Consider the following 22,930-nt stretch of genomic DNA (forward strand, 5'->3'; position numbering starts at 1 on the left):
AGGGTGAGTAATCTCTCACTTTTCATACCTCTCATCCCACACCACCAGTCTTTGGATGGGCCCTTAACATGCAGAGTCAAGTACACTCAGGGCTAATTGTTAAGCGATGTATGTGTGTTTTTACGTGAATGTATGAGAATATTTATGTTTTTGGGTTAATGTGAGCAGTGATTGCATGAAACACTTTGTGTACTAGAGGACCTCCAACAGTTGTTAAAGCATGGTAGATGTCACAAACCTGATGCTCTTGTTTTGAGATTTAACTTTTTCTGAGTAAGTTGCAGGAACATAAAATAAAAGTGAGATGGGGAAAAAGATGAACTGATGAAGCAAACGAAAAAAGATCCTCTATTCTATATTTGGGCTAAGGAGGCCAAAGGATGCTTTCATGATGACTTCTAGAAAGATTGTAATGAAAAGATCCAGCCGATGTGTGAAGAACTAAAAGATGGGGGAACTAAAACAATAAAAGAAAGATGAAGAAAAACGAGATCTTTTTAAAAAAAAAAAGTCAAACACTTGTCTTCAATTCAGGCAGACATGCCTCCCTTTGCAGATTTAGGCACAAACAAGCAAACAAGACAAAAAGAGCGACGGAGGTACAAACGTACTCGCACATAAACCACTCTGAGGTACTGGCAGAGCAAACGGCTGAAAGATCAGGTGAATCCACTGAGCAATGACAGGCAGATTTTTTCTTTTGCACACTTCCTGACATTTTCACTCTGATAGAGACCGATATAGCTTTTTCTGCCTCCTCACAGCTCACAAGGAGTCACGCAACCATGCACACTGTGAAAATGAATAGTTGAAGACCAATGGGGAGTGCGCTATTTTTAAGGAAAAAACAGAATAGAATATGGTAAAGAAAAAAAAGGAGGAGAAGAAGAAGAAGTGGAACCGTCCAGTGGCAACAGACAGAAAAGAACTGCTGCTGGAAGTGATCCCAGCACCTCAGGTCACCTGCGCTGATGAGAAAAAATCATAACGTTGAAATGCTTGAGAAACTATAGAAAAAAAAAGAAAACAGTAGGTCGCTAGAATAATAATAAAAAAAAAAATCAAATAAAGAGAGGAGCTCATGACAGAATGCAGTACAAAAAGACATACCTGAAATTACATGAAATCTAAAACATATCATGTTTCAAGATGAATTTTTCCCCCTTCTTTCTTTTTTTCATACTCCTGATTAATTGCAATGTCATGTCTCTCCTGTCTTTGAATTGAAATAAGGAGCGGTCTACTATTCTGCAATTAGTCAATTCATTTTTAAAAGGTTCAGAGGGCTGGGTTGCATTAATTAAGCCAAGAAGTGACCGACGCATACGAATACTGATCTGATTCTAATTTAGACCAGTGTTGGAGTGTTCAGTAAAATGCTGTTTGATGACTGTGCTGAAAATAGAATCTGTCAATATCATCAAATCTGTCTGGTCACGTTAGAATGATATTTCAACATAAGACTGTCTAGTTGAAAGGTTGAAGGTTCAGCGGCTATCGATTCTTTTCAGTGTTTATTTACTTTTATAGGAGGTTGTTTTGGACGTCCATGCACTGTGTAAGTGTTTCAGATAATATAGTCTCTGTGAACTGAGTGCTAGTGTAGAAACACAACAGGTTTACAAAAGGTTTGAACAGTGTCTATTTTTCTTATATCATGTATTTCCAGTCAACGGCAGCACTTTAGTGGCAATTCTGCAAAAATGCTGCTGAAACCCTGGGTACAAAGCTACAGTTTCAATCCAGATCTAGTTCCTTTGTTTCCTCATGTGCTCATTTTGGGTAAGTTTATTTCTTGAAACTACTGATCTGATTGTCTTTTATTTACACCCACATCACATTGATTTGTGTGTCTCCACGACCCAGACAATCTATTAGAACTTGGCTGAATCATGCCAAATTTGGAAAACCTCCTCCAGTGTGAGGCTGGCACTGCTATTGTCTTAATACTCACCACATAGGACTTCCCCACTATTTTGGGCATCCCTGAGACACTCTCCTATGCCCTGACCACCCTTTGTATGTCAGCAGCGTGTTCCCGTGGCGATACTATCATGTAAGTTCATGATCTCATCATTTCGCAGGTTCAGCCCTGACACAACTTCTACGTGCCAGAAGATTACACCATGCTACCACAACAATACCACTGTAAGTATCATGTCTGATTTAAGTTTTGTCCATGACCTTGTCACAATCATGGCTGTAACCTAGGCACGAGGCCAGCATGGTCAGTCCTTCTCCAAAGTCTCAACAACCAAGCCACACTGGTGTGCACAGGCATCATGTTATAGAAACTCTGCCACCACGCTTCCCCACACTATGCTGCCACCATGATGATGATAAACCACCACAACCTCATTACAGTGTCCAGCGAAAACCCATGCTTGCAAACTCCACACAGAAAGGTTGTTAGGTTAATTGCTAACTCTACATTGTCACTAGGTGTGAGTGAAAGTATGAATGGTGCTGGTCTGTGTGGTCTGTCTCTTTGTGACCCTGTCTCTCACCCTCTAGAGAAAGGTTCTAGCTCTTCACATGAAAAGAGAGTAAAGAAAATGGATAAATGAATGGATAATCCTAAAACCTAGTGCAGACCCTGCAAAGACCATCCATGTTGTGGCTGATTTTTTTCTATTGTAGTGGGGTTGTCATCCAGTGTGAAGGAGGCCTTAGATAAATGAAAATATGCGCATAAGTTACAACCTACAGTGTTTTAGTTTATACCAATCTATATAAACATGTTTTGATTGACCCAGAGACTGATCTCAAAGATCACATTGGGACTCATGTACTGTATGCATTTTTTATTGATTACAATGACCTGCTGATGTCTGACCTAAAATAGATAGTTATGACTTTGCAAGGGGACGGCTGAGGACGAAGGCTGGACTAGTCCAGTCTGACCCATTGATTACACATAAAGGTGACCGAGAAGCACTATCGATTTTAACTAGAGGGGCAGATTCACTACTGCATAAAGTGGACTAAGCTTGTAGCTTTACACACTGCAGGGATATCCAGTAGGAGTGAAGCCAGACTCAACATCTAAAGTATGGCTGCTTGCAAAGTCAAAACATTATGTAAAAGTCAAAACACCACACAAAGACTGAAAATCTCTTCTGTTTCCAGAGCTTCTGCCTAACTCCGTGTACTTGACTTAAGCATGTAAAGGGTTCAAACAGGGAGATTTGGTACCAGTTGAGAAACCAGCCTGTCTCAAATAAAGAAGAAAAACTCAGATGTCTGTCTGATGATTAGCTAGCTCTAAGTGTTAAGTGGCAAAACAAAGAGTATTTGCACAATGAGAGGTTAGAGACTCTAATATAGATTTATTCATCTCATCTCTTTCCTCCCATTTGACTCACTGCAAAACAAAGCCAACCTATTAAAGCAAGTATTGAGTGGAGAAGAGACGGTTTTAACAGAAATATTGACATGAGTGCTGCTGCTTTGTTCTGTTGAATGGTGTGTGTGTTTTTTTAACAGGGTTCGTTTCTTTTGCTCCGTATTCTTGTTCAGCAGAGTGATTAGGCTTATGAATGCGCACAACAGCAACGAAACAAAAGCACGACAGTTTAGACAAATTAATCCAGCATCAGGCAGGTTTTGCCATTATGTTGACCTATAATGAAGATCATTCACAGTAGGTTGTGTTAGATATTTCTATCGACTCTGAGACTGATGGGCTCATCTTTTCATTATTATGGACTACAATAAAGCAGCTGAGGAATGATGGAGTTTATCCACCTATTATTTTACCTCAACGTTGCAATGGAAGAAAATAACAGACCAATTAGAACTAATTACCTAAATTTAATGCCTTAATGCCTAACATGCCCACAAGCTTCAGGTTAGGGCTATTTTGTATGGATGAACAACCATCAACACGGATCGTTATTAGCAGGAGTGCCCTTTTAATTTCAGACTAACAAAGATGTTTCATAGGAGTGTGTCTGTGTGTTATGCTGTATATGCCTTTGAAGCAATAACTCAGATCCTTTGAAGTAGGGTTTTGAGGAATGATTATGAACAATTAACATCCTACCTGTTGCAGATAGCTCTTTGAACAACCTCAACTTGAAAAAAAAGAGTTTAATTCTGACTGGGTTGATGCACTGATGGCTAGTTTGAGTGAGGCCAAGACCAAAGCGAATTGCCCCAGTCTCAAAGATTTCATGTTAATACTGTTTTCCTTCCTTTGATTTTATAAACTTTAAAAATTTTACACTGCTGTCCTTTTCAAATTAAACAACTGTTTACATAGAATTCAGTTTTTTTTGCAAGCACAAAAAGCAGCAGCAGCAGCTAGCTATAGCACTTCTGTTATACCACTGCACACTTCTAGCAGGAATGTCATCATATTTCAGCTGGAATTTCCTTGTTATGCAAAATTGACAGTAATATAAATGTTAATAAAAAACACTAGCATTTGAGATTAGAGTTGTTTAAAGATGGCGTCAATCCACTATGTTCTTAGTCCCATTTGGAATAGTCATTAGCTCATCAATCCAGAATTAAAACTCTGTTTCTCCAAATTAAAGCTGTTCAAAGAGCTATCTACGGCAAGTAAGACATTAACTGGTCATAACCTTTCCACAGAACCCCACTTCAAAAGATCTGAACTTTCCCTTCAAGAACCTGCCTGTGTCTCTCAGTGAAATGTCACACTTTGCTATGAGACTATATCTGGTTATCAGGTACTCTTTTTCTCTGCTTCACACATAAACACTGACCGGCAGAGACATGTGAGGTAACGCCATGGTATGCCTCGCCATGCTGCGCGGTGCCCTGCGGTGCTGCGCTCCATTCGGTGAGGCACCATGAAGCACAAATCAATACGGATTAAAAACCCTGTAAAGAGCTATCTACCAATTTTTCTTCACTCCCCACACGAGGAAAATATGCTCGTTGTGCTGAATTTTTCTCCAAATCCTAGATGAAACATTAAGAGTGGGTGAAAAACGTGTCCTGGACATCCTGCAACATCCGCATCCCGCTACCCGTAGGGCATATCCATCAAACTGCTACGAGAAGTGCATGATGGGTGGGCTGGAATGAGCTCCTCACTCCACCTGCCACACCTAGACCGAGTGTCACACACTCATAAACACACAGTGACAGCCCTGGCGGTGGGCTTCAACCCCCGCAGCAGTTGTGTGCATCCCACAGTGCACTGCAGGACACCAGAGATTATCCTGGCGTTTGCAGACAGTCACAGAATGTTAATCCTCAGCCTTCTTCTTCTTCTCTGCTGTAGTGTTAAATCCAAATCTTGCTTTCAGTTGCTCCTCCTCCTCCTCCTCTTTCCTTACACCATCTTTCTCTCTCTGTACTTTTAATAAAATCCACAAGAATCTTCCTGACATTACCAGTGCTAACTCCTTTCTATTATCTGCTATTAACTGCAGCTGCTCCTCCCCTAAAATCTGCTGATCCCTGTTTCCTACTCTAAAGTGACAAGGCCTCATCCCCATTCTCTGTTATCCTTTCTCTCCGCTCCCGGCCCAGCCCTCGCTATCAGCCCCGCATTGATCTTCTCATCCCCAAGAACACAAAACACCAATCAGCCTGTCATAATCACTCAGCTGGAGGAGGAAGCGCCGAACGCCAAGTGCAGCTGCTTCCTGTTGAAGAAGAGAAAGTGGAAAGAAAAAAAGAACTAACAGTGCAGTGTTGAACATTCACCGGTTGTGTTCTATTTTTAAGAATATATATAAAAAGAAAAAAAACGAAGGTTTAGTTGCTTCACTGTTGATGGCTTTGTCTTATTGGTCTTGTTTCTGTTTTTTTTTTAAATCAGCCAAAGAAACAATAAAGTCACAGCTGTTTCTTCTAAAAGTGGCAGGAAAAGCAGATTCTGAATGATATCTGTTCTCCTGCAGCATCTTTTTTCTATTCACTCTCATTTTTCTTGTATAAATTTTACTCTACAACTCATTTTTTTTTACTACTTGCCCCACAAGATTTTTTTTTTCATCAGGACACCACGCCTGCTCACTTTCAAACAATAAATGTAGTTTATGATCTGTCAGCAGTCTCCAGACTGTTGCCGCCTTCACACTGTGCTTTTCTGTCAGGCAAAACACTTTACCAACTTTATGTGTCCACACACCTCAGCATCTTTCCACAGCAAATGATATGGCAGATCAAAATGCTGTGATGCATCAACACCCCGGTTCGGCCTAGTCAAATATCATAAAACTAAGTTTTACTCCTAAATATCTTATGTTGCATGAATGAGTCAATATTCCGTACTCTTTGGTGGATCTTACCTACAACATAGGTAAAATACAAAACATTGCTAAAATGTATGCCCCATTATGACAATGATAGGGAATCTGCATTAAAAAAAAAAGATTTGAAAGCCTTTGTTGAATTTTACAACCCATAATACAAACTACTTGATATATGGAAGAGTAATGACAGAAAACTAACCTGCACCATCAAAAAACTAGTTTTTTAATGAGAAACATACAAAGAAATTTACAACATATAATTTCAACCACAAGAAATGTTCCCTACTGCTGTAACTGTTTTTAGTGCTAGTCCTTTACAAACTGGACATATTCAATTAACCCAGCTTCCATTTTTTTTGGTGTATTAAGATAATTGCTGATAAGAAAAGACTTCTTCACTTCTTGATGTATCTGATATTGTGATTTCCATCTTTGCCAGATTGCCACAGATTTATTGCTCATGTTGAAAAATTCTGTCACAATTTTGAAACGTCACATATGCGTATTCCATAATAATTATAGTTATGTAGCAGTGACCCAACAATACCAAACTATTACTGTGATATGTAAATGCTCTATCTGCACTCGCATATTGTGTGTGGCATATGTGTTGCACTTTTATGCATAGTAAGTATGTTGCCATTGCTTGCCTTTCATACCCATGTTATTAGTGCTATGTAGCAGTGGTGTATTCCTTTGGGTTCTTGGAATATGTACTGCATTAATATGACATTGTTCACAATGTCATGTTGTTACTGCTGCGTATATACTGTATTGTGTTGTTGGAGTATGTGGTGTTGTAATAGTACCAACATCTACACTGCTTTTTTTAAGTTCTGCTTCTTTACTGTGTCTAGTTACATGCTGTGTACCAACATTCATACTTGTCATTCATTCCACAAACATGGACCTGGAAGAATCTGGTGGGCAAGCTGCTGCTAAGGGTTTGGTTTGAATTAGGGATGTCCCAATCCCTTTGCATGCTTCCGATTGGGAACTTTTCTTGAAGTCAAAGAGAACAGAAGACAAATTGCCAGAGTAGAGCAACAGAGAGAACTGGCAAGAAGAAGACCCAGAAGATTTGAATGAGACCATGACTAGATGCTGACAGAAGACTACAATCGAGACACCACCACAGACTCGTGGAAAAACTGTGACAAGAAGATGCTGGTGAACGTGACAGATCAAACGTCAGAACTAAGCACCAACAAAAACAACATGACAGTTATGCCATGGCAACATGTCATACACCATACGTATGCCATAGTACAGTTTAACTTTTCCACATAAGTATGTAAGTGGGACACATTGTGAACTTTACTCATGCATAATATATGCTTCAAGACTTAACTTTTATTTATTTATTTTTTTTTACCAACAAATGTAAGAAAATGTAAGATATTAGAATGTGACTTAGACTATAATAACAGCTTTGGTGAAAGGCAAGAAAAAAAAGGATGAAGACTGCAGGTTTAAAAATTCTTAAGCATTTTATCGTTACAGTTATAAAGTTGTGATAATGAATATGGGCAGATTAGCACACATCACTTAGTCATAGTGTAATTTTCTCAGATACCGTGCTCTACTAGCAATGTTCTGACAGTACTAATATTTAGAGCTGGCTTGTTTCACAGTCAGTTTTAAACTTCAGGTCTGCTGATAGATTAATTAAACATTTAAATGGATGAAACCTCCTTTAAATCTTGCATTTAGGCTATAATTTAAATTTGTCTGGTCTTAACAATATTCTTTCTGTTATAAGAGCTAATTTTCTTTCCTTTTTTCACACCCTGCTGTCACTCAGCATTCTGCCTCTTGTGTGTGACTGAACGACTGTACCCTGAGGTCGCCCAACTGCTTGGTAAACATGAGGCACTGTGCCATTTCCAGAGAAAAAAAGGGGATTGTTTGTAGGTGTGCAGAAGTGTGGTTGTGTTCTTATGTGGTCTCACAAGAAACCGCTGTGAATCAATAGGGAAATAAGGTCGCTGTGAACCCTGTAAACAGACTTGAACTGGCAGAATTGAGGCTGTCATACTCACAGAGAAGGAGTACTGTTTGTAGGCAGTTACAGAAAATTTGCACTGCTTTTTAATGCTGAGAAAAGTGTTACAGTAAATAGGCAACATGGTGAACTTCCAGTTTAAACCCTAAAATAAGACACTTTTAAAAGTGTGAGGAGTACAAACTATTTATAGTTAGTAGAGAGTGTCGATAAAGTACTTGCATAAAGTCAAACAGTTAAAACAATCAGAGTAATTAAAACGTTATGAAACAGAGTTTCATTCTCTTTTTATTTTCTTATTTATATGGTTTTTGGATATGAATTAAGAAAATATAAACTAACAAACACAGATTGTCCGTAAAGGCTAAATTAAATAAACTGTACTTTGACATTTGTTTTGGAATTCAAAAGATAAATAAAACATAAATGTGGTTGATAAACACAAACTTAGACTCTATGTATTGACTTGCTATTAGAACTGACAAAATCTTTGGTATTATTAAGCACATCAGGGAAGAAAAAAAGGAATAAGTGTCATTCAATTCATAACAATTCAAGTTAAGAAAAGAAAGAGTTCCTGTACAAAATCTATTTTTTTTGTTCAAAACTTTGATATTGGGATGATTTTTATTCCCAAAGTATTTATTGCCTAATTCAAATACAATAAAGATGAAAGATGTTACCCTTTTCAACCACCACACTGTATACTGTCTGAGCTGTATGGTAAATACAATATATTTCAAACCTTTAATTTCCAACGCAGACATGATATTTACTCACCACAGAGGATCGCAAACAGCTCACCGTATATTTCCTGCTTCCACAGACAGAAAGTAATAAAATAAGGCACAGAGGGAAATTAACATCCGTAAATATTAGCTGTGAAAACTTTGCCTTTTATAAGTATTTTAACTCATTCAGATGAACAAAACCGTGGAATTTATTTTTACAACCATTTTCTTCAGACTCATAGCAACCAGGGGCACCTCCTGAAAATGTTCAAAGGGGTGGCCAGATGGGGTCCACAGATAATCTTAAGGTGGCACACCAAAACCAAATGTTCAAGGTTTTAATTATGCTGTTGATATACACTGATTATCTGAAAATTACAACTATATGTGAGTTAGGGAATCGCATTGCAATATAGACCTTTGTTTTGGTTTGCTCTACAGTTGATTTTACTGAGAACAGCAGAGTCATTATTCTACTCAATGATACTTGTCCTTTCCTCTCTTAAATTCATATTCATACCAAAAACTATCATTCCTTTTTAAACAAAAAACGTGTAATCTGTTGATGCTTAAAGCCTGTGTTGGGGACAACTCTCAGTTACTATCACACTAAACTGTAGGTCATTATCTTTAAAACTGACTTTATGTGTTTTAAAACCCCTTGTGTTTTTAAGGCAGCTGTAGCAGTGATCTTGAATAGGGTTGACTCCAAAACTGAATCAGTTGTAGAGGTGCATCCAGTAATTACATACTCAGAGTTTCATTCAAATCTGTTTACTGGCTGATGCAATATTTTGCTAACAAACAGACTGCAAATAAATCAATGAGTAAATTAATGTAAATCAGTAAATCAATTTGTGAGTTTACTCACTTTTCAGTAAGGTATCATAACATAAACTCACCTTTGTCTATACATTTTAAAGTTTTTTAAGCACCCTTTTTAAGTCTTTTGTGCTGAGGATCTCTTCTCCTGTTGGCTAAACAAGTTCAAAAAATGCACATTTTACTTCTATTCAGATCAGTGTTGTAACCCTAAATAATAAGTTAAATGTGTAAGAAAATATTTTACCCAAAATTAACAATAACCACTGAACACAGAAATCCACAAAAAGCTGTTTCTTTGCCATCTTTTCAGCTACACACTCTACTTTCACTTACTTCTACCATGTCTTCCTAATGAAAACTGATGAAACCTCCACACCCCAATAACACAAGCATTAACACTAATTCACGCTCACAGAGACAAACAATTTCCAGTAAATACGGCTGACTTTCCAATAGCGGAGAAGGTAAAAACACACACACACACACGAGCACACAAGCACCCTCTGGGAAATTTTCTCTGATCAAGTGCAAAGAGATTAACCAGTTGGACGTGTGCTAATGAACAGGAGATCATAATGAAAGGCGCTCGTAAATGTAGATGAGGCATGTGAACGAGAACTGTAGCTTTGCTGCCTCGAATCAGATGAAGCACAAGAGTAATGCAGAGAAACCAATTATTTTACTGTTCCTCTGCATGCCAAACACCAAACATCTTGACAACTTCAAAGAATGACTGAAGAAATTGTTCCATTCTGATTAGTGACATGAATATCACAGTTGCAACGTCTGCAATCCTAAGCTCTTCATACTCAGATCAATTTGTTAAAGCAACACCATAATGTGCAGAATGCACGGCAGTTAATTTTCCTCACGAGTCATTTAAATCCTACCTGTGAATATGTCAGAAAGAGACCAAATATTTGTTATGTTAGGGCCTTATGATTTCCAAGATGAATAAAACATGAATGGAATCACATGTATATGACCAGGTACCTACCAGGTCTGTACCCAGTACATATACTTGATAAGTACCCAGCCTATATTATGTATCGTGTTGCCTGAAATGATAGTAGCCTTCGTCAAAACCAGGTAACTTGTCTTTGAGCAGCATGAAGTTTGTTAAAGAAGTTTATTGTCAACAAAAATAAAAAAAAACAGACAAAAGAGAGGGAAGCATCCTCAACATCATATAATTCAATCGTTTTACAATTTATGTAATTTAATAAATTAGAAATGGAGTGTGAAGTATATACTCACTGTCCACTTTTTAGGTATACCATTTCAAAATCCCAGTAGATCAGCAGTTTCTGAAATACTCTGACAAGCTAACAACAACTACCATGTCACGTTCACATTCCTTTAAATCCCCTTTCCTTCCTCAATTAATCAGTTTAAACTTCAGCAAGTAGTCCTCACCACAACTAGATGCCTAAACGCATTGAGTTGCTGCCACGTGCTTGGCTGATAAACTACTTGTGTTAACAAGTAATTGAACATGTGGATCTAATAAAGTGCCTGATGAGTGTAAGTTCATATGTGAGGTTCATTTTACTAAAAGGGGATGCCTTTCTTTTTATTAATTTATAAATGACATTCAGGCAGATCTTTAGGCTGAGACAGGGAATGTTTCGATAAACTGAAACACTTTTTTGTTTGTTGAAAATTTTCATGAAATTTGAAAGTTTTCCCTATAGATTATTTAATCCGTTATATGAGTAGACACTTATTTTGGTGGAAAGAAAGTAATTCCATCATAAAACATAGTATTATGAAAAAAAAAGGGAAAAAACAGATTTGAGGGAAAACAATAAATAGAATATAGGGACCTACAGTATTATTTGAGCACAAATGGGCAGAGCTAATTTATAACAACTGTTTCTAGGCCTGACCTAGGCAGATACCCACCACAAAATGTTAGGAGACTTATAACTCTGACATAGCTGCCATCGGATTAATGGAAAGCTGTGCATGTGTGAAAGGGGCCATAACTTTAAGATGCAGGGCTGAGGTTTGTCACCTGGTGCCCGGTTAGAAAAGATCACAGCCTGAGCAACGGCCTGTTTTAAAGGACAGCAGCTGACAGACAAAGCAGTGATTTACTCACAGGAAAAAGACACAACATACTTCAAAAATGATCAGATACAAGCAGGTCTAAAATGAAGCTACAGTCAAAGGTAACTTACTGATCACATAGTCTCCAAATGGATCCTCATTCTCCTCATAGTCTAGGTACACTGGAGGTGAAGAGATGGGAGAAAATAAAAAGAAAAGAAAGAAAAAGAAAATAAGACAAATGATAGAAAAAATAACAACAACAACAACAACAAAATGAACTGAAAGTGAATAAAGACAACAGAATGAACAGAGAAAAATAAAACTGTGATAAAAAATATGGTAAAAAAAACAAAGTGAATGCCTCCTTACTCTCACATCACCTACATATTTTTTGCTCATTCTGTTATCTTCAGCTCTCATTGTAGAGGGAAATATGATCACTCATAATTGACTGGAGAATACTCAATTTCCTCGCTTTCCCTGGCAGATCTGATGACAGCAATTACAGCTCACTATAGGTGTCAACAGGTTACAAGAAGAAGATAAAAACTTGGAATTTTTACCCTATTTGTGACTTTCTTTTACCTGCTAATAACACTATTAGATTGGGTAGACCCTCACCACCTACTTCCACCACCATACAGCCCTTTATTGTTATCTGTGTATAAGTATCCCTCAATAACCTTTCCATTTTTTATCATTAAGGTGTTTCTTCTCCTCCTCCTTTCTCTATATCACGCCAGGCTTTCGTCCTTTAATATGAGTTAGCGTCTATCTACTGTGATCAATATCCCAGGGCTTTTGGTAAACGCTGCTCTTATGCATCATAGTCTGCGTGTGTGTCGTTTTGTCTGCAGCATGTATTATCAGCCTTCACTTCAATATCACCTCCGGTCTTTGGTGCCTTTATTCGGTTAGAGTTGCTCAAGAGGGACAGCAAATTTTTCACTCGTCTCTTTGTTTGTGCGAGTGCGTGAGCGTGTATGAGCACTCTGTTTAGCATGTTGAATGGGGCCAGTCGTTATTGATCTCGAGTGCTGGACATTTTTCAAATCCTTGGCTTCAATCGAAGACGTACACCTACAGAGATGCCCACTGTGTGTGCGTGTGTCCATCACTATTTTTCTCATTCCAGCAGCTCTTGGATGAAAAGTCCTTGAACCAGTGGGTGAAGCATAGAGGTGTACACACGCACACACACGTTCAGAGGCATGCACACACTCACAGTGGTGTGTATTTGTGAAAGCGAGCTGTCAGTGCTGCTCTCACACACCATTCATCACAAGCTACTAATTCTGTTAGACCATTGTGGAGCCTTTTGCACCCCACGTTGCTCTCTGAAAACTCAATCAGAGGCTAATGCCCCCAACCCTTTGAACGCACACGCGCACGAGCTCTCACTTTCAGTTTCCGACTCGCACACGCTCACAGGAGCCCTGAGGGGACAGCGGTGGTCTTGGGAGGCCGCGCCAGCCCAACTCCATAAGTGTTGCTTGTGTTTGATGGACAGGAGCAGCCTGACCTTAGTTACTGGTGCTGAGAGGTGCTACAGTGGGGATCTAACTGCTAACATCTAAAGGAAAAGCTGTCCTGCAATCACTCAGACATATAGTATAACTATGATATATGTATACCATAGCACAGAACGTGTTTTATTCAAATTTGTACCAAAGGTATAATTAAAGATAATCTTGATTACAAGGCAATCAATGCAACGCTCCACTTTTTAGGGTTAAAAAAACAAACGAATGTTGTTTAATTTATAGTTGCTTTTTTATGATAGACCAAAGAAGAACAGCACTGATGCAGGGACTTTGCCACCTGTGGTTGTAGATTTGATTAGTTAATCAGAGGAATCACTTTGCTGAACTCTGCATTTAGAAAGCATAATTACAACGCCGGCTTTAAAAAAAAAAAAAAAAAAAATAAAAAAAAAAAAAAAAAAAAGACTAAAAAAGAAAAAAAAAAGTCTGAGTGCAGCTGTTTTGAGGGGCAATGGAAATTAAGAACGTTTTATTTATTTATTTTTCTCTCTTTGACATAAACTTCAACAGCAATAAAAAAAGTGAAAAGCTCCTAAGAAAATTGGATTGCGAGGACGGTGCAGTCTGCGAGCAGAAAAAGCAGGCAATTGAGCACGCCCCAAATGGGGGCAGGGTTCGTCAGAAAGGCCACACTAAATTTAGCGCCACCTTTTCATTCTCTAATTATGAGATTAATGCATCCTGCCACAAACGTCACAATACCACCTTGTGATTTATTATCCAGTCGAGCAGATGGAGAGATTGAGCCAGTGAAGGAAATACGAGAGGGAGATGGTCGGAAAGCACCTAATCAGCATGCATGTGCGATTGGGCCGGGCCTCCACTGTGCAGTGGGCAGCTATAGTCTGTGCAGAACACGGTGTTGGAGTTGAGTTAAAGTCTGTTTTATTTCCTCAACAGGCTGCTATTTAATTAGTGGGGGAAAACATGGAAACATATGGACTCTTCCCAGCACATAAACTATAGATTGTGGCCCTGGGCTTTTGGTTTAAAATCGACATTAAAACGGATCCTATTTCATCTATACATGTATTAATCCATCTCTCTTCCAATCAGTGCAGTTTGGTTGTAGCCATTGGGCACTGCTGTGGGAATTTACAAGCCCTCCAATGCTGCTGCCTGTGTTTCCAGACGGGCGTTTTACGAGGCAGCGCACAGTGTGACAGTAAATCTCTTCTTCCTCTTTGCCAAAATGAAATCACCCAGTGCTTCTCTCTCTCTCTATGACCATATTTGTTTGTCTCACTGAGCTTGTGCAAAAAGAAAATTGTCTCGGCTCTGCCAAGTTAACGTTCTAGTCTCTTTATTTTAATAGTGTCTGGAAGGGGCTATAAAAGTCTTTGTTCAATACTCACTAATAAAGCTGGATGTAAGGAAACTTTGAAATCCCTGAGTTGCATTTACAAAACTCATTTAACAGCCTTAACATGCTTCTCCATAATTAGAATTTAGCAGTAAATGAAAAAAAAAATCTAACAACAGCAACAAAAACAGGAAATAATAATCAAAGAGTTTCAGTTTGGAGGATGATGGAGTTAGTGGACCATATTTCTAATTGAGGTACTTGCACACTGTTAGGCTTTCTGTCATTCTGCACACTTCTAATGTCCCATTAAAGTTAAACAAATACTTTCAAATGGACAGTTTTCTTTATGTTTTCTTTTGCGTTTAACATGTTTTTGAAAGTCATTTGGATGCCAGTGCCATATTTATTGCCCACTGCTGAAGGTGGAAGGGGATAATGTTTTTGCCTGTGTCTGTGTTTATTTGGTCAGTAGCGTTAGCAAACTATTTTAAAAATACTGGACAAAATATAATGATATTCGCAGAAAGTAATCACTGATTGTACATCTATAACAAATTACTTTTAAAGTCAACACAATTCAAGATGGCCACCATGGCTAATCGATCTTAGCTAACACAAAAATAACTGCAATTTTGGTAATTTTACAGCCATTAAGCTTTTGAGCTTTTTGTGTAGTCGTCGATGAAAGCCATCTTTAACACATTCTTTGAGAACTAACATCTAGCAAGATCTCACAATTTTGCATAACACTGTGCATAAGATCATTTACAAGGTCTGACCAAAATGAACATTAAAAGATGGTTTTAGTTTAAGGAAGTGAGCAAAATGCGATCCCACACAGTATCCTATGCCTTTAACTGTGACTATTAGAACAGGAAAATTGTTCAAAAATAATAAAAGTTTATTTATTTAGAAGATAGAACAATCACTTTGCATTATAAGGAAACATTTCAGTGTGTTTGCCGTATAATAAGGCACACCATTAGATGCAAAAAATATTAGGGGTATAACACTAAGTCGTGGTTCAGTACAGACCTCAGTATGTGAGTCACAGTTGGTACTGATTCTAGAAAAAAAAACAAATGCCAAATGCTAGTTGGTTTTTTTTAAACGTTTTTTCCCTACAAACAATAATTCTTCTTTATAGTGTAAAAAAATCACTACATAAATGTGCAAAGTAGTATATATCAACCTATCTCGTATATACTGTGTGCATAAAAAAGTACCTAATTTTAAGATTTTACGTTTTAGGAAAGAAGTAGAAAATCTGTTTTTATAGTAGATGCTACAAATGTGGTAAATACAATCTAAGTTATTCAACAACACATAACTGATTGCTTTGTGGTACATATTTTGTTCTTATTTAATAAAAAAAAGTTTAATACATTGTAGAAGCAGTGCAAGATAAAATAAAGTACACCTCTTGTTCTATAACCTGTAGAATCACCTTTAGGCAGCTTGAACTTGCAGTAATTATTTTAGATATGATCGTATCAGTCTCTTGATGTGGAGAAAATATGCTCCTTTCCAATTTGAACATTGACAGTTTATTGGTGTTAGCAGATATTTCTTAAGTCATAGTGCAACACTACCTGTTTCAATCAGGCTGAGGTCTGCACTTTGACAAAGGCACTGAAACACCTTTATTTCAGTTTTTTAATAGGAACTGCACAGTTGCTTTCCCATGTGCTTGGAATCATTACATCTTCACATGACACAGTAACTGACCTCTCCCATACAGTAAAATTTATCTATACACATGACAATACAAAAGAGGAGTTCATGGTCAACTTAATATAAAACATGCTCTGGAGTTCCATCTGCAAAACAAACCTAAACCATCACACTTTCACCACTGTATTTGACATTTACAATTAGCATGCTAACTGAGTCTTTGATGTTGCTCCTTTTCTTTTCTTTTTTTAAATTTGCAGCAGGACCTCAGAGTGAACCTGTTGGAAAGTCCATTCTTGAAAAGGTAGGGAGTAGTCTTAAATGTTTACTACTTGTAAATAGTCCTTTTTACGATATTATGATGGACTCCCAACTAACTTCTAAATTTCCTTTCTAAATCTGCTTTTTTTTAAAAAATAATTGCTGATGCTTTTGTTTTGTGTAATTTTATACTTGCATATCCCAAACCAGCTGACTGCCAAACCTTCAGCTGTTATAAAGGTGCGCACTTCACTTATTAAAGTGCCTTTAATTAGCAGCACCTGGCTGCTACTAATAATCTTAATTACGATCATTAAAGGCCGACATTTGACACACTGTTCCTGCATTTTGGCTCGGTTTTTGTTGAGTAAATAATGCCATATTTTAATTTGTGTTGATTATCTGAGGTTTTCTTCACTTAATATTTTAACATACAGGAGACTGTTATGTTATTATTTAACTTGGGCACTTTAAGAGCATGCATTTTTTTTTTAAATTATATAATTATAGGCATTTTTGTGTTTGCTAATGTTGATTAGCTGCGGCTGCCATCTTAAATTGGGGTGACTGCAAAAGGTAATTAGTTATAGATGATTACTATCTGAGAATTTCGTTAAAATCTGGCCAGTGGTTTATGGGATATTTTACTATCATACAAACAAGTGCACACACAAAGCAAGTAAATTGTCACTAACCTTCCATGGTGGTGGGGGACAAATATAGGCTCACAGTCGAACTTTTAAAATGATTATGATAACATCTGTCTCTGTTCAAGGTGCTCTACACCAATACGGTGACTTTGAGTCAAAGCAAGTGTATTTGTGGTGCTAACTGTGTTGAGACTAGCAAAGACACCAGACATCTATTACAAGGATCACACTTTTTAAATTTGTTATTGACTCTCGTTTGTTTTGCTGTTTTTCAGGCTTTTCATGACTTTCAAAAGACTTAAAAATAGCTCATGTAGTTAGGCAAACCTTGACTATATTTAGTCTGCATTTGGTCTTTATTTGTAATTTTTATTTAACAGCAAAGATTAAAAAAATAGCTAAAAGAAATGTGTAAATACAATATTAACTCGCTCTACAGGTTGTTGTCCTCTTGTCGGAAAAAACACACACATACACACACAAAACACACAATCCCACCAACACTATTTACAGTAACCTAGAGAGTGATAACAATTGTAACCATTTCTCTGGGTTGTCTATTTTGGTATTTAATCGGCACTGGGGCTTACATGCATGATCATCCACCTGTGCCCTCGTGCCATGAAGAAAAAAAATCTAGACTCCTAAACTGATACCTGTCAGTCACGCTGCCGAGTTGCACTGACAGAAGCCCAACAAGAGATGGTGAGAGGCGCAGAGTGAATGAAAAGGAGAAGGGAAAAGAGGCTCGAAATTACAAAGAAGAGACATGAAAGACGAGGAAGACGGCAAGGAGGAGGAGAAGTGAGTGAAGGTGAGACTTTTGAAGATTGCCTGAGACACAGCGAGATGAGAGTGGTGCAACATGATGCTTGGTGTTTAAGCACGTCACCGTCTTTTTGATTTGTTAGCATGTGCTTTATGATGCGCTCCTCTGTCTGGCTCTGTCAGTGTCTATTATTAGACCCTCAGATCACCGTGTTGATATTTTGACATTGGGCCTCCAGTTGCACCTGTTTCACACTTCCTCACATGAGAAGGGTTTAGGCTCATACACTCAACAATCAGACAGACAAGAGAACACAGAGGCAGAGACTGACAGCCCCACAGTAGCATTTACACACATGAACTCTCGACACCAACACACTGCTTGGGGCACACACTCCGGTTGGGCTCAGTGGGAGTGAAATCTTTTGCACCCGCGGCGTCAGTATCAGACATTTGTTTGGAGGAAGACTCAAGAACGAAAGGATGAGACTTTCTCATTCCAAATGACGACAGAAAGTGACTAATGAATTAACTTGATCAAATGGAAACACACAAACCTTTTAGATTTTTTTTTTATCAAGCTGCTGCACCTTCCTCTGATCTCCTGATGCTGGCAGAGACACGAGCGCAGACGCCTGATCTAAATCTCTAGTTTGCGAAACCATGAGATAAGAGTGAACATGTGAGCCAGTGCTTTCCCTGAACGGTTCTATAGAAACTTTTGAAGTCTAAAATTAAACATTATTGACTTTATTTGACGGCACATGCCGCATAATCATCAAGACAAATTTCTCCAATTGACAAAAAATGTTTGGCCCCAGTAGGAGCTTAAAAATATCCATGAATAACCCTATTTCACAAAGTTTATTTAGGGAAACCAAAAAAGAGAAATACATTTTTTGATCTTCATTCAGTGACATCATACTGCAGGCAAATGATTATCACAATGCAGAGTTGGATTAAGCTGCTAATTTTACAAGGTCTACAAACACGAGCGACAGAGTGCTCGGTGGCGTTCTCCTGGCCCTGAGACAGACAGAGGGAGAGTGGCGTCTGCAGCTGATATCTGTGGCTGCAAGATTAGCTTGGTAATTAACCACAAAGCAATTATCGGCTGGTTGGATGAGAGGCGCCTCTCAGGGAAGGTGTTTCTTGACGTGTTTAATAGGTGTTGAGTAGTTTGATCAGTCAACAGAAGTTGTTTCTGAGGCCTGCAGTCCGACAGAGGTTGATCCGAAGCTGATGTGCACGCCAGCCGAGAAGTCAATTAATTAGACTGTTGCTCTTCCTTTCATCCACTTTTCATTAACCTCCATTGACACCTCACCGAAGCTGGTGCGCAGGTTTACGACTGCATCAGGATTAACGAGGGAATGGGAAGTTGGCAATAAACAAAGTTGCCAGAGGAAAGAGATTTCCCTGGAAACCTGACACCCTCTGTCTACATCGGCACTAATTCATATCCCTGTTCAGAACGAAGGCTTTGAGTATCATTTCCGCTTGAAAGCCTGATCTTGACTGAACATGTACTGTAGACGCTGCTAAACAGGAAGTAGAGTCAAAAACCATGAAGGAAAAATAGCCACACTGTTTTCCATCACCAGAGGAAGAAGCATTTACAAGAATAGTAAGACTACAATATGTTAAGGTTACTAACCTTTAGTAATATCATTGGCTATGTAAGTCTTGAATTCTTAATTGTTGGTATCTTCAGATAAAGTGACACTCATGTGTTGAGAAATCACCAAATGCCTGATTTAAAAGGGCTTTAGGTAATCCTATTGATCAAAATAAGGATGACTCTCTTGGGGTTTCCTGGGGAGTTTCCAACTGCTGTTCTTCAGATCATGAACAGAGTTCGCCAATCCATTTTATGGCTGCCTGTCGTGATGTAACTTGATACTCTTCAACTTGTACTAATTATTTAATCAGATCTCACTTTACTCTTTTTTGCCAAATCAGTGGGCAGTAGGTTAGGAAACACTGAACGCACACCATCACGACAACACTTGGAACAGTCTTTTGTCCTACCTGACTCATCATCAGACTTGTTGTCATTCTCAGAGTCGGTGAGGGTGAGGGCTGAGTTCTCACGACTGGACACGCCGGAGCTGCGGCGAGATTTTACCCCCGCACGTCCGGCCCACAGCTGAATGGCACGCTCTGGAGACAAGGGCCCCTCCGGGTCCGAGTCAGCATCTGAGCCGGCGCTGAGGGAGTACCCTCTCTGGAGGAGGCCCAGATCAGGACAATAGGGAACAGCAGCTGGATGTGGAGGGGGAGTTTGCTCACACACTCCCAACTCGGCCAGGGTGAAGTTACCCCCTGCGGGTAGGGGAGAAAGAAGAGTTAGGCGAATGGGTTGTAGAGAGTAATAAACATAAACGTTGTAAAATTAAAACACTGCACAAACAAGCAGTCACACAACTAAATGCACGCACTCATCTACAAACAAACCCACAATCACACGCAGAGAAGCCCACTAATTATGAAACTATGGAGGCGGAGGATGAAAATTGGGCTTTGTTGCAGCAGGAGGGGGAGAGATGACGCAGCATGAATCAGGCACAAAATACAAGCTAGCTGCTGGAAGAAATGTGTAGTGGCCTGCAGGCCTGTTAAGGCTGGCTTTGAAAACTTGCTTCCCTCGCTTTACTGATCCACATTGGCTTTTATGAGCTGTTGATGTGAGATCAAAGAGCTGTTCACTTGAGGCCTCTTAGACTGTAGTAGAGCTGCTTTGCTGCCTTCTGGGTTTGATCATCTCCCCACCTAGCTGCCGTCACACACTGGACTCTAGGCTCGCTGAATATACTGCAGTCCGCTGAACCAATGGTCCTGAACGCTCTTCCCCCTGAAGACAAACTGGCTTGTCACGTCCAAAATAAATATATAAAATTATCCAAATTAAAGCACATCAAAGTAGATCAATAAACAGCACTGCAGCCCAATTAAATCCAAGCCGAGGAAAAAGCAATTAAGAAAAAAGGCATGCTCAACCAATTTATTCTCTATACTAATTAAAAGAGTATTGTGGATGCAGTCGCACACCATCAGCTGCTGGGGTAAAAGGATCAGGGGAAAAACAGTTGTGATTGACTTCATTAGCAGTTTGTGAAGGAGGGTAAAGGAAGAGGTAAATGAGAAGAAGTTGGCATTGTGGCGCGCTATATGATTCAGTGCGCTGCGGATCACACAGCTGTGCGACTTAGTTAACTGTGACTCATCAGGCGTACGGACGCAATCAGAGAAAGAGGGAAATCAAAGAGATGAATATCGTCTCCTGGATCTTTACAGCTTCCTCTTTGCCGAAACTTCGGTGTTGTGCTGAAAGTGATGAAGTGGGGAGCTGAAAAGAAACCAAGCCAGGGAAGTGGTGAAAGGCTCTATGCATCTACTCAGACAAACAGATGGACCGGACTAGAGAGCAGAAGCAAGTGAATAGCTCAACAGGTGGATTCAGCTAATACGCTACAGCTTGCCAAGCTTCCAACTTGCTACTGTGCAAAGACACCCAAACACTGCAAGACACCAGGGAATAGTTTCTTGTTTTTCTTGCTTTGTTGTCTTTTCCTCCCACATATCATATAGGATGAAAAACAAAGCTTCTTTGCTTCATGTGACACTAGAGACACTACAGTACTAATGCACAGTATCTAACTATAGTCAGTTAACTCATACCTGAGATAAGGTATCGTAGGAGGACGGGAGAGAACTCCAGGAGGCCTGAGAGAGTAGAGAACATGAGTTCTTTAAAGTCAGTCAACAAATTACAGTGAACCACGCTACTCCACATTCACAGTTTTCTAAAGACCATCCCATCTAACTACATTCCCAATTAGGCCACAGTCACAGCTAGTCTAAACAAAATCACACATTAAATGTGTCTTTGAGCATGTGTGCATGTGTGTTCGTGTGTTTGCCCCACAGATCTTACGTTACGTCCCACAGGACACTGCTCTGTACAATTAACGTCCCATAGCCAGTGATTACACATGTAAAATCCAATTTCTTCTTATCACCATCAGCTGTAGACACAGCCCAACATCCCATGTACTCAAAGAAAGATGGATTGGTGTAAGGGCTTGAAGCAGACACGAAAATCTATCTTAGTTATTCCACAAATAGAAAACCAATTGCATCTTTGTTACATGATATTATGACAGATGTGAGGGCAAAATGTGGTGCTGCATTCTAATCAGATCAGTTCATGTTGATCTTTACACCACTGCTGTCATACCCACGGCGGTAATGTGTTTTTTAAGCCTCCTCAGTTGGTCGTTCATTGTGTATTCATTGGGAATGTTATCTCAGTGTGATTTGATGTTGTTCTAATGTCAGATAATATTTGGCTTTTTTGTTAATCAAGTGACCTGCTATTGAGGTTAAGGTAAGGTAATTGTTAGGGGAGGCCTAAGTCACCACCCCTTGATGTTCTTTGGTGTTGAAATAGTCCTTTAACAGTTTTGAGGTCTGGATTGTTCATTATTCTGCCAAAATATAAATCTCTCACAACACAAATTCATGCCAGAAAGAGTTCAGCAACAAGATGTTGTTGTTGTTGTTTAAAGCAGTGCAAAACACTCCCAGATTGGTCTACCTCCATCAAGATCTGTGTTATGAAAGTGTTCTCTTTCATGATTATTTTCTTACATTTTTCATTGGTGTTATACATCTGCTGGGTTCATTAGAAACAGTTTCTATTTGTCCAATTATTCTATTCACTGTGAAGTACCTTCATGCCTTAGCACACAACAGGTCTCTCCCTTGTTTTCTTCATGTTATACAGACCAATACAAATCATCCAAAACATAAAGCATCAGTGCTTTTCTCCTTTGAGACTTATACATATATATATATATATATATATATATA

At 38.9% G+C, this 22,930-nt stretch overlaps 1 protein-coding gene across 5 annotated transcripts in view; it reads right to left on the minus strand.

The window, feature by feature from the left end:
- The window catches only part of tenm2 (teneurin transmembrane protein 2), a 253,742-nt gene that overhangs the window by 139,465 nt on the left and 91,347 nt on the right, over positions 1 to 22,930 (minus strand). For all 5 annotated transcript variants that reach the window (XM_037977338.1, XM_017419733.3, XM_037977341.1 and 2 more), the window contains one exon: positions 20,087 to 20,380. In XM_037977338.1, coding sequence (XP_037833266.1) covers positions 20,087 to 20,380 — 294 coding nt within the window. The remainder of the gene's footprint in view (positions 1 to 20,086; positions 20,381 to 22,930) is intronic.

Source organism: Kryptolebias marmoratus, linkage group LG9 (genome assembly GCF_001649575.2).
Source record: "Kryptolebias marmoratus isolate JLee-2015 linkage group LG9, ASM164957v2, whole genome shotgun sequence".
In the NCBI taxonomy this organism is placed as follows: Eukaryota; Metazoa; Chordata; class Actinopteri; order Cyprinodontiformes; family Rivulidae; genus Kryptolebias; species Kryptolebias marmoratus.